The sequence below is a fragment of the Typha latifolia genome, chromosome 14 (assembly GCF_019914945.1).
Source record: "Typha latifolia isolate L0001 chromosome 14, TyphaL0001v2, whole genome shotgun sequence".
Lineage (NCBI taxonomy): Eukaryota > Viridiplantae > Streptophyta > Magnoliopsida > Poales > Typhaceae > Typha > Typha latifolia.
In genome coordinates this window covers 3344344-3356611 of record NC_133099.1, presented here as the reverse complement: position 1 = coordinate 3356611, position 12268 = coordinate 3344344, and the positions used below count along the sequence as shown (strand labels likewise).

At 35.0% G+C, this 12268-nt stretch overlaps 2 protein-coding genes across 2 annotated transcripts; both read right to left on the bottom strand.

Moving 5' to 3' along the window:
* Nucleotides 1-1052: 1052 nt before the first annotated feature.
* On the bottom strand, nucleotides 1053-5346 carry LOC140801461 (RHOMBOID-like protein 3). The gene is made up of 5 exons (XM_073156599.1): nucleotides 4829-5346; nucleotides 2871-3034; nucleotides 2166-2329; nucleotides 1826-2076; nucleotides 1053-1590 (listed from the first exon to the last, which is right to left on the bottom strand). The coding sequence occupies exons 1-5, from the start codon at nucleotides 5116-5118 to the stop codon at nucleotides 1479-1481; spliced, it is 981 nt and encodes a 326-aa protein (XP_073012700.1). The 5' UTR covers nucleotides 5119-5346; the 3' UTR covers nucleotides 1053-1478.
* A 3581-nt stretch (nucleotides 5347-8927) lies between these two features.
* Nucleotides 8928-12054, bottom strand: LOC140801413 (large ribosomal subunit protein eL24). Its single transcript, XM_073156520.1, has 5 exons — nucleotides 11997-12054; nucleotides 10621-10696; nucleotides 10338-10439; nucleotides 10075-10223; nucleotides 8928-9432 (listed from the first exon to the last, which is right to left on the bottom strand). Exons 1-5 carry the CDS (start codon nucleotides 12005-12007, stop codon nucleotides 9279-9281), a joined length of 492 nt encoding a protein of 163 aa, XP_073012621.1. The 5' UTR covers nucleotides 12008-12054; the 3' UTR covers nucleotides 8928-9278.
* Between the last annotated feature and the right edge of the window lie 214 nt (nucleotides 12055-12268).

Sequence of the window (12268 nt, the reverse complement as noted above, 5' to 3'; positions counted from 1 at the left end):
TATCACATTCGAACATCACAAGAGGTTGCGATAAGCGTTCGAATGCCTAATTGAGTAGTTCAAATGCCTGATGTATTAAAGAAAGTTTGAAAGTTTGAAAGTTTGAATTAGAAAGATTTGCATGAGATTTTGGGTCAATGAAATATGAAAAGTTTTGGAGCTATTTTTATTAGGCCCTAGTCTTATTGGAAGAAGGTTTCTACACCTATATAAGCAGGATGAAGCTATTGTGATTGGCTTGACTTATAGAGATCTCATTTACAAAAAGAAAGCCCTAGAAACTTTATTGAGTAGAGGAGATTATATTTTGTCTAAGATCAACTTTATCACCAAAGCTACGTAATGATATCTTGGAGGCTCTACTCTAATAATTATCTACATTAGCGTCGCAAGCTCCGATTCACTTGTGGAGTACGAATATTCTTCTGAAATAAACATCTTTATTCTGGTGTAATAACTAAACAGCAACTTAACTTGTTCTGTTATACTAATTTATTATTTTCTCTCATTTTATCCATATAACTTTTTAAAATTGAATTAATACCTAAAATTACTATATTTCCCCTAAATTAAACAATACAAAATTACTACTATTGCTTTACATTTAATTAAATATATTTTCGTCACCAATTCCTAATAGAATTTCGCTATTATTTATTACTTTAATATCAACTTTATGTCAACTTAAGTATAATTATTACTCAATATAGAATAGCTTATATTAGTATTATCTCTCTTCTTCTGAATTAAAAATTAGAATAGTTTTTCTAAAATTAGCCTTAGTCTACAAGTGAACAAGGCCTAAGGAAATAATGAAGCGTGGGCTTTTGTTACCCAGTAGATTCTAATGGAATTATTGATCTAGTGCACAGGGAGTAATTCATCTGGGGTCTAGCGAGCAAGAACTTTAATCATTGGGCTGTGGAAGTAAATTTTACAATGTCCTTTGGCAAGAGATGGACATAGAGCTAATAGAGTTCAGACACAGGTCTTGATATACCAAACAGATGATAGATTCTCAAAAAATCCACAAGAATTTAGCTATAACACACTTGTCTCAAAATCTTCTGTCAATTTATCATGTTCACTAACAATAAACATGCATAATTATGTACCGGTACCGGCCAAGACAATCCTTGATAAGTTGGATTTCACCGTATTGAAAAGGATAGATAATGCAACGAAACATGAAACAAAAGCAGCTCAACGAAAAGAAATCAAATGGTAAATGATCAGCAGAACGAAGTTCGTCTAAGGACACACACACACACACACACACACACACACACACACACACACACACACACACACACAGAGGCAATACATCTCTTCTGATTAACACCAGTAAACAAGCACAAGTCTAACCTGCTACTTAGATATGTACAAACGCATATATGTATAGCAAGAAACATAAAGGACGATGGTCGTAAATGTATTTCTCCGTGAGCCAACCTCTTCTTTCCGAAAACACAACTGCTTCAGGTGTCACAGCTCCAACTTGATGTAGGTACACAGTTAAGATAGTGGCACCAATGGCAATGATCATTCCCATTTTTACCTTTGAAAAGCATGACTAAACCAACCGTGAAGCTGTCACACGAAAGAGAAATTGCTTAGCTTTCCTTTTTCACGGCAAACCAACAAAGAGAATGGAGAAGACTGCAACTGATGGAAGCATCAAATGTACGACGAGAAGAATTCAACAAAACCATGGTTATAAACAATAAAATGATGTTGTGATAACACGTACAATTTGCACAAATTTAGGATGTGAATAGAGTATGTGCATGTTATAGAAGCTATTTATATCAATAGGAAAATTTACCCAGCTATTAGCAGCAGAAGTGCAACAACCCAGAAAACATATTGGTATGCCTTATACTTGGATCTCACTTGACTAGAAGGGGTGAGGTCGTGACGTCCCATCCAACCAAACTGGGGTCTCGCCAACAACACAAAGCCCAGAAGAAAACCTGTTGCAAACCCTCCTATATGGGCAAAATTATCAACATGTGGAAGTATTCCGATGGCCAAATTGATCGCGATGATGAACAAAATAGATAGCAGAGCTGCAGCCTGCAAAAGCCAACCAATGTGATAAGTGACAGATCTACAAACGGATAGGAATCAAACCTAAGCAAAGATCTGGAACAGCTTCTCCTCACCCTGTTGGAATAGATTGACCAGTTTGTAATAAGTTCTGAGAGCATGGATCCCAGTAGCCCAAATAAAGCACCAGAAGCACCAACAGAAACGCTATTTCTTAAGAGGAGAGATGACAGGACACTGCCACCAAACCCTGATAGCAGATATATGATCCCAATACGCACTGCTTGGCAAGAGAAAAGATGGTGAGTCTACATAAAACTAGGTCGCAAGAACCATACATGAATACTGTTAATCAGGCGACAACAAATAAATTCAAGGGGAATGTAACTTAGGTGGTCTAAAACATCTGCGTTGATTAGACATAAACCATTCACGTACACATCTTCAGATAAAATTAGCTCAGGGAAAAGTTTGAACATAAAATGATGATCTAAAATAAATCTGATAATTAAGAAACTTATTTCTTGCGAATAATAGCTGATGACAGAAACTTGAGTAGATCGGGAGATTAATTGTTCAGATAATCTGCATGGAAGGTACTCAATAATATACTTGATCTTCAGGCATTTATTATAGCAAATCAGGTTCTTCATTGTGGCAAGATTTTTGGGTTTCTTGTATGAGAGTCAAAAGCATTCTTTGATGATACATCAATTAAGAACAATTAAGCATTTCTTTAGCAAATTAACAGAAAAGAAAATTGGACAAATTCAGGTATCCATTGTTAGATTAATTTCAACGAGGCTAAAAACAAAGCTTACCAAACCCAAATTGCTGCTCAAGGCGGATTCCAATGAAAATTAGGCTTAGCATATTCACCAGCAAGTGGATAACACCTACATGAAGCCAAATACAGGTAATAAGCCTCCATCCTTGGTGCTGATTGACTACTTTGTTCCACTCAAGAGCTCCCATCTTTTCTAATCTGCAAAAGGAAAGAGAAAATAAAGATAATTAAACCCATCAATGGGACCTAAGTTCAATTGCAACAACTTTCTTGCCATCCCCATAAATAAATGCCAAAGATTAGGCCCACAACAGAATATGAAGAATACCAAACATTAAGCCCACAGCAGAATATGGAAATTTGGTACAGAGAGCAAGTGTCCCATCCCCTCATTCACTCCGAAGCAAGAATTTCATTACAAGGAAAAAAGTAATTATCAGATGTAATGAAAACCTGAAAGAAAAAAAAAACATATGAAGTTGTTATGTCAGTCTATAAATTTGTTAGTCCAATGAAGAAGGAAGGTTCCTTCAAAATTAGTCCTGGGAAATATTGTAATAAGGACTATTTGCTAATCTTTGATCTTGGTACAAGGAAAATAGGATGTGCTGAGGTATGTCTTGCCCAGGTAGGTAAAGAGTCATTCAATCAACATGAGAACCAATACAGCAGCAGATCAGCCTCCTTGCAGTCCCCACATTGAACAGGACCTTCCATTTGTCTGAATTGAAATACCTTTTCTTTTTTACGCAAAAAGTTATTGGTAGGAAAGATGATTAACCATCTCATACCTTCCATTTTGTCTGGATGGGAATACCTTTTCTTTTTTGTGCAAAAACTTATAGTAGGAAAGATGATTACCATCTCATTTCTACTTTAACTAAGAAATGTTCATAATTGTGCCTAACTAGTCCTCCCCAAATAATAGACAAAACAAGTCCAACTTAAATATGTCTTGGTACAGATGCAACCCCTCAAAATATGTAAAGTCTCATGACATAAACCATAGCAGATTAAGAAAGCAAAATTTTAGCAAGTCATGCAATAGAACAATTTCAAAATAATTTAGTCCAGTATCTAGTGGAGCTATGGCTCCTTAAACCAGGTTATTCCCATGAAAACTTCCGAGGTAGAAGTACTAAAAACTTTCATTTCCTATGAACCCTTTCCTTGCCCCCATGGTCTTAACCTTAAAAAACAACAAACAACAAGACTTAGCTGCAAGAGGAAAAACAGATAGAATTGCCGGCTGCTAGAAAACTCAAACAGATGGACAATATTGTGATGAACATCTATAAGATTTCACATACAATCAACAATCTCTCATTAGCAGAAATTTTCCACAACAAATGTAGTTTCATATAAATCTTCCAGATTATCTTCCAGTTAGAAGCTTGCCCAATGTATCCAAGAGTGCTATTAATCCTAATTCCTAACAAAACTTCAGAGGTCCAGTTATTACCCAAGATGAACTTAATTTCCTAACACTAAGTCTCCATCTAACTTGCAGAACTACCAAAAGGATCCAAGGAGGCGAACAAAATGGAAGTCTAAGAGCGCAGTAAGAAGCAAACACTACCAAATATAACGCTAGCACTGGGAGCCAAATGCATGTATCACTTTAATCACACCGACCAAAAAAAAAAAACAAATTTACATAAAAATGAATAATTTATAAAACTAACACCTACCAAAATTAAACAGAAAGAACAAAAGAGAAGAAAAAAGAAAAGGCCAGAGAGAAAGTGTGAGCAGGGAAGAGGAGAAAAGGAAATCGCCCTTATCACTTTGCTCTTATTCCCCCCTCAAAGTAGAGCTTTTACCTTTTTCCTCTACAAAAACAAACGAGTAACCAAACTTGTTCCAAATCTCATGCTTCTAATGCGATAAAAGTGCGAATTAATGACAGATTTCATTCAATTCGACACAAAAAGAGCAAAACAACTAAAAAAGACATAATCACGAAATGGGTCACAGCAAAACATAACATACGTGGATGCCGAAGGCCCAAGGAGCGGATTCTCGCGAAGGGGCTGGAACGAGAAGCGATGAAGGAACCTGGCAACGCACGACCCAGCCGAATTGAAGTGATCGGGGCAATTGTTGACATACATCTCCCCCACAAACACCGCCACGCTCGCCACCACGATCACCGGCACCAACCAAGACCTCCACCTCCTCTCCTCCAACTCCTCCGCCTCGTAATACGCGCCGCCTCCCCCCACTCTGCCGCCTCTTCCCTTCCCACCAACGCCGCCCGTCTCGGCATCGACGGTCGCCATCCCCGCCGCTCTTCGCCTCTCCCACAATAGTTGTTGGGTCTTCCTCTGGTTATAACTATATATGGGGCAATTGGGTGAATGGGTTATAGGTTGGATTTGCTTGGCTTACAAGGAGGACGGGCGGTTCGGTGAAAGGAATGATGAGAGAGAGAAAGAGAAAGAGAGTATATAGTAGTAGCTCGTTGCTTAGTTGATGGAGTTGTTCACACAGAGCCACAGAGGAGAGATGTTTGTCGAAGAATACAGAATAAAGATAAATATATAAATAACACCATGCACTTTGCATTTATTAGTTTTTTCTATTCTAAAATTAATGTATGTTAAGGAGGTAAATATGTACGACAGAATAACTACAAAACACGAGGTGTTATCTATAAATTTCTGGGGGAAATGGTTTAATAGATTCTGGTGGAGTTGATAGCGAGAGAGCCGTGCAGAGGCGGTTGGTGTCATGCTGTCGTGGCGACGAGTGGGTCTGGTAAATAGAGGATCGTCTGCAGACGCGACGTGTAGGGTTTTCCCTACAGTTGGACACTTGGCTACTTGTGATTGGATTTCAAGTATCGACTGAAGAATTCCTCAGTTGGACACGCAGATGTTCCGTCGAATACACGCTTTAGTTACTACTAATCACGTTCGTTTTATTGCTGATCAAGATTTTTTTTATTTTTTGGTGAAGTCCGTAGATAGATTAGTAAGTTGACCGGAAAGTATTTGACCTTTTTTTCTAATGGTAAGCTTACGTCAATGCTCCAATAACCTTATAAATTCAATTAGAATAAAAATAGTTACACTTATATTATATAAAATATTTGAAATATTGTTACGAACCGGTTTAATCCGATTTGTAGCGGTTGAGATTTAGGTATGCACGGGATTAGAGATTCGTTGGTAAAGACACGGATTCTTTATGTATAGGACGGAGTGGAGGTCGAGTAGTTGATAGAGGTGGCTCGAGCTTACGGATGCGAATGCGATAGTTGAAGGGCTTACGGATACGAATGCGATAGATAGTTGAAGGCTATGATTTGTCTATAATTGTGATAGCGGGTAAAGATAAAAACTATGCGGGAGATAGAGACGGTTAAGGAAATAGGTCTGCCCAAGGGCAAAAGCTAATTAATTTTTCATTCCAAACATACCTAAGATACAAGCCATAAGGCCTTATTTATAGAGATTAAATCAAAAAGTCTAAAACAAATTTAACTAAATTAGTTTTTCTTATCTTCTCAGATTAACCCTTCATTTCACTACATATTGGAAAAGTCGTAAATACCAAAGTTGTAGATCTTATCCAACTGGTTTGATATTATTTGAATATTTGTAGAATATTATGCGAATATTTTTCCGAAACCATATATTTAGCTAATTAAATAAAATCCTAACATGCTAAGGCTCTAACTAAACCAAATAATTAAATAAGATAATTAGACTCAATCCTAACATACTAAGGTCTGCACAGGATTAGAGATTCGTGGGTAAAAGCACGGATTCCTATGAATAGGATAGAGGAAATGATATAGTAGAGGTCGAGTAGTTGATAGAGGTGGCTCGGCACTAGATGATGGTGGTAGCAGCTTACGGATGCGAATGCGATAGATAGTTGAAAGTTATGATTGGTCTACAACTGTGATAATGGGTAAAGATAACTATTTGCTATGCACCAATCAAACAAAACCCGAGTGAATAAGTAATGATCTAGTACATGATAATTTTTATCTTTATTGCATTCTATTTAAGATATTTAGATGTAGTTTATCTCCTAAACCTAGTTAGCTATTCTTTGTTTGAAAAACCTTAAATAAGGTAGCTTAAATCGGTTAGGAATTGATCGTATTTGGTTATAAAGTAGTTTAGTAGTGTCCTGATTATACTTGGTATGCTATTAAAATTAGTAAAATAAGTGGATACTTTTATCAAATAATTAAAATATTTTTTTAAGGCAAATACTTCAATATCCTTTTAAAAATTATAATCTTAATCTAACAACCAGTTTTCATACCAAGTACTGATTCCAAAACTACATTATGTAAACAAAGAAGCATATTAGTTAAGAAGATTTGATTACCTATGCCTAACTTCTGGATTACACATTTTTTTTTGTTATCTCTCTTAGATATGATTATGCCTTAATTATAGAAGATATTATTTAATACTAAACAATTTAAATGTAATCATTTGGAGATAGACTTCAATTTAAGCATTCTCCTCTATCTTTATCTGTTATTAAATTTAATTTAAATCAATATTAAACTAATCATAGATATATGTAAATAATAAAAAATAATTAAAGAGATAAAATTTTAATAAACGTTTATTTTGATATATATACATTACTCTCAGTTAAGAATATATATGTCTTTTACATAATAAAATATTAAAATAATATAATTATAAAAAATAACGTGCAAAGTAATATATTTCAAAATTAATAATTAACTGATAATATTTTTTAAATTTTTTATATTTCTATTATACTTTTGAGAATTTTAACTATTAAATCTTTGTTAAATTAATTAATAAACAATTAAAGGTAATATATTTCAAAAATAATAATTACTTATTGAACTTTTTTAACTATTAAATTTTTTATATTCCTATTATACTTTTGACAATTTTAACTATTAAATCTTCGTTAAATTAATTAATAAATAATTAATTCTACGGTACGAGAGGATAGCTTTTTTTTAATGAAAGAATGATGAGAGGCCGAGGGAAGGAATGATTATAATGATAGTTAGTTGTATGCTATATTTTTTTTCAGTTCTTTGTACGTAAATATTTGTGAGATTTCGTGAGATAATTAATGTCTTTTCAAGAGTCAAATGTCGGATCCTAACTGTCACACTCAAATCCAAACCTTACACCGAACTATTTGCCACTATTGGTCGATGGTCATAGGCATCCGTGATCAGATGTCATAATAATTTTCCAGATGAGAGCGAAAGATGAGTGCATTATTTGGTTTGTTGGGAATTGGGATCAAAGTGTTTTTGACCGAACTATATATATATATATATATATATATAAGGTATAATTTACTGTAGTCCTAATAAAAATATTAAACTAATTAATATTTTTAAAAGTACTAATCAGTTCAGCATATTTATCGTTCAAATTTTTATTAAGACTACAGTAAATTAGTAGTCTATTTTGATAAAAATAAATTAGAACAGAACTAATTCGTATTCATTTAGAAGTACATAAATAGATTTATTGTCACTATTTTTATAATATTTCAAATTACATGAATATACAAATATTAATTAGGATACTATTTTGTTTAACTTATATATGTATAAGCTTAGATTATCAGGATATCAATACGAATTCCAATACTAAGATAGAAAAATAACTCAAAAAATAGAACTGGATCGGATTCAACCCATTTTGAACCCTATCTACCTCTCGTTTAAGATAATTCTCCTGGGAAACATGGTAAATTTCCATCTGCACCCTGTACTCCTACATCCCCAGCTTCGATCAACTCATTTCTAGTAAAAGAAGAAACTCACTCGGCCAAGTTTTGATTAAACTAAAACTAAAACTATTCCATGCAAGGGAAAAACTAAAACTAGTAAATCACTAATCAGCTACTCTAGTAATTGGTTAAAAAAAAGGAAGCAAATAAAATGTGCAATCAAGCATTTGGTTTTTATCTACACATTTTGCTGTTATGCCTGCAATATATGATTTCTGAGAAATTAAGGCAGAGAATTTATATAAACATTCATGAGCAATTCCCAAAGAGAAAAATGATTACAATTGATACTACCATAAAACCACCAGTAACTAAAAACCATCAATGGTTTCAGGCACAAAAAAGAACAGAATAAACTATTTGAGCCAAAATTACAGCAGTACTGACTCACACTGGAAACAAGGGATTTGCCTTCCCACAAGTTACTGTGGAGGATCTAACAGTGTATGCTCAAAGACAAACCAAAATTTAACTATCTAAAAACTTCAATACCTCAAAGATCATCAAAGTAATCCTTTCCAAGTACAACAAAAGCCAAACCAGATGACTTGTCAAACTAATGTTAAATTTCAAGTCTGCGTTACAACCAAGGAAATACGTATCAAATTAACTTAAAACTGAATTAATTGAAAAACTTGTTCTCCGCATTTCCTATAACTGCTCCTGCAAACATTAGGAACTAACGTTTTCCTCCGCCACCTCCCAATTTAGGGCCTTTTGGTGCTGCCCCCTTGGGCATGCCCTTCGCCTGAGTCTTTTGTGTCTTTGCCATCATTTCTACCTTCTTCGCCTTCTTCTCGTCCTTGGTTTTCTTGATTCTCTCTTTAATTTCACTGAAAAATAGAAATTTTCGTTTCTTATGAGTAACTCTGAGGATAAAAAATGCAGTTTTCCTTCTAGAGGGAATATACAAACTACAAATGGGTTGTTGAAACACAACAAAATACAAACAATAATGTAATGGGCTGGGATCCAACCTCACAATCATGAAAGCAATGCACCTGCCAACATGCTAGATCAGGTAATAAGCCTAACGAACATCTTCTGGGTAGTCACCAGCCCCCAAGGTAGTCTAGTGAATGTACTTTGCTTAATGTGATATCAATGTTCTTTGCTTGAGGTGAAGTAAATAAAACCAAAACAGTGGTTGAATTTTGGGTTCATTGCATGTGTCCCCCCCCCCCCCCCAAAAAAAAAAAAAAAACATTCATACCCCATAAAAACTCGAAGTTCTCCTGTGGATGAATATCTTCAAAACTAGACAAAATACCTTATTTTGCATGTAGCCTTTCATTGTTAAATAGTTCAAAATTTTAAGTCCTAGATGTCCAATAAAGTAGCATGCCACAGTTTCAAGGTTTCTACGCAGTATACAGGCAAGCAAATATGATTGCTAACAAGGGTATATATTCAAATAAGGCTTTTGAGAAGTATATTACATGCAAAATGCCCTTGGAATTTTTTCAAAAACATACCGAAGAGCAGCTTCTCTAGCAGCATCCCGAACTTCTGCCTTCTCAGTTCTTTTCTTTTGAATCACCTCCAAAGTAGCGCCAACTATCGACCTAGAATAAGGTTTTTTGGTGGTTCGGCGCCTCTTTTTGACAGCCTCAGCATGAATATCCTGGAATTAGATCCAAAAATAAGTACGTCAGAGACAAAATCAACAGATTGAAGCATTTGGTATGATGCATTAACTAAGTTCAAAATAGACAGAGTAAAAGGGAGGGAGAATTACCTTTTTATGCTGCTTCCTGTACATGGCAGTCCATGTAAGCTTTGCAGGTTTGAGTCTGTTATGGAAGTACCTCTTGCATTTTGAATTGGCAAATAGGAAGACCTACAACGAAAAGAAAATATGCATTACAAACAGCCAGAGCTAATTTCCTTTGAAGCTAACAAGCTTACAACAATATATCACTTCATCAGATGCAAAACAAGGAAAGATAAGTTATAGAATACAAATTTACACTAGGGCCATTTACAAGAAAAGTGCCTACTGTCACAAAAATCTAATTTACCTGAGAATCTGCACGCACGAATCTGATACCCTTTCCAGGGTATATCTTAGCACCACTGAAGCGGCAAAGTTCAGTCCTGCAGAGTGATAAGAAATCAAAAGATATGTCAGTATTTCCTATCACATAGAGCCGTAAAAAAATCCTAAGGTCCTTAACAGTCTTGAAGAATAAACTAGACAATTCAAAACCTCCTTGTTCGCAACTCGTCCTACATTAATCTACCCTTCTTATTATCCTTTAATTAAAGGTGGGAATAGGCGGAAAAAGATATCTATGTAATATGCTGCAACAATAAACTTCTTAAAGGACATTCTATAATCAAATACATGTAATATGCATTTCTCTTTCTAAAATAACAACTAATCTATTATGAAAAAGTATAATGTATATAGATATGACCCTTAACCATACATGGTGCATCAAAACATCGTACCTAGGATCATATATTAGTGTGACGGGAACGCTTGCCTCCTTGCATCCAAGTTATTTAGGTTCTAGACATGGACATAGCCTCAAGCAATGGGGCCATGGCTGCCGAGTTGTGCCAGCATCTTGCCCTCTCCATACCCCGCATTGGCAAAAGCCTTATAAACTATGTTGCCCGTATAATTATATTAGATTTTTCCAAAGTACCATGATATATCTAGAACATAGTTGACCAAATTAGACCAAACTGCATAGCACGATTCAATATGAGATTTTGATTAGGAAGAGCATAACTCATATGGCCTGGTAGTGCATAAATGTGTCAAAATAGCACGTACTATGGCGCACCCTTAAAACCGACTTATATTGCCTACTGTAATGGCACAAGAACCCTTAACTAAACTACGATTTAAAATTTTACCTTAATGCCCTACTTGGGTGGAGAGAATAACGCTCATTCGAATTACTACCTTAATATCTTCACCACAGGAAGGATCACACTCACCTTCCAAGACACTCAGATTTACTTACTCAAATACCCAGCTTTACATAGGACAAACTGCAACAATTTCACAAGGAAAGATATTGAGTTATTAATATCTTTTAATATCTCCTCCAAATAAAGATCACACTCATCTTCCACGATACTCAGATCACTCACACGAATACCCAGCTTCACATAGGACAAACTGTAACAATCTCAGCTGGAACAAATTGCCACAATGATATCTACTAGTTACATTAGATTATATCGCTTCATCCCTTAAACATTTCCACTGGGTAAACTTTCGGGACAGTTCTTGGATTCGCATAAACGCAGAGCAAACAGACCCGAAATAAATCAACATATATCGTTAAAAAACCACGGAAAATCAAAATAAAATAGATTCTTTCAATCCACGAGACTTATATTAGAATGAGAATTAATTAGAGAAAGAAAGAAAGAGTACTTGAGAACCATCGCTGCCGCTGTTTCACCACCCTCCGGGAAACCCTAGTACGAATAAGGAACCCTGATAAATATTACTTGTTTCGTAGAAAATTACATTAATACCCTTCTGCTGACCAGATCAGCGAAATTAAATCCCGATCCGGATGATTTATTTTTAATAAGGAAATTTATCCAAAACACCGTATATTTACTTTTATTATAACTTACATTTTATTATATAAATATTTATCATCCACTCCCGTTTTGTTAGTGCATAAAGTTTTTTAAAAA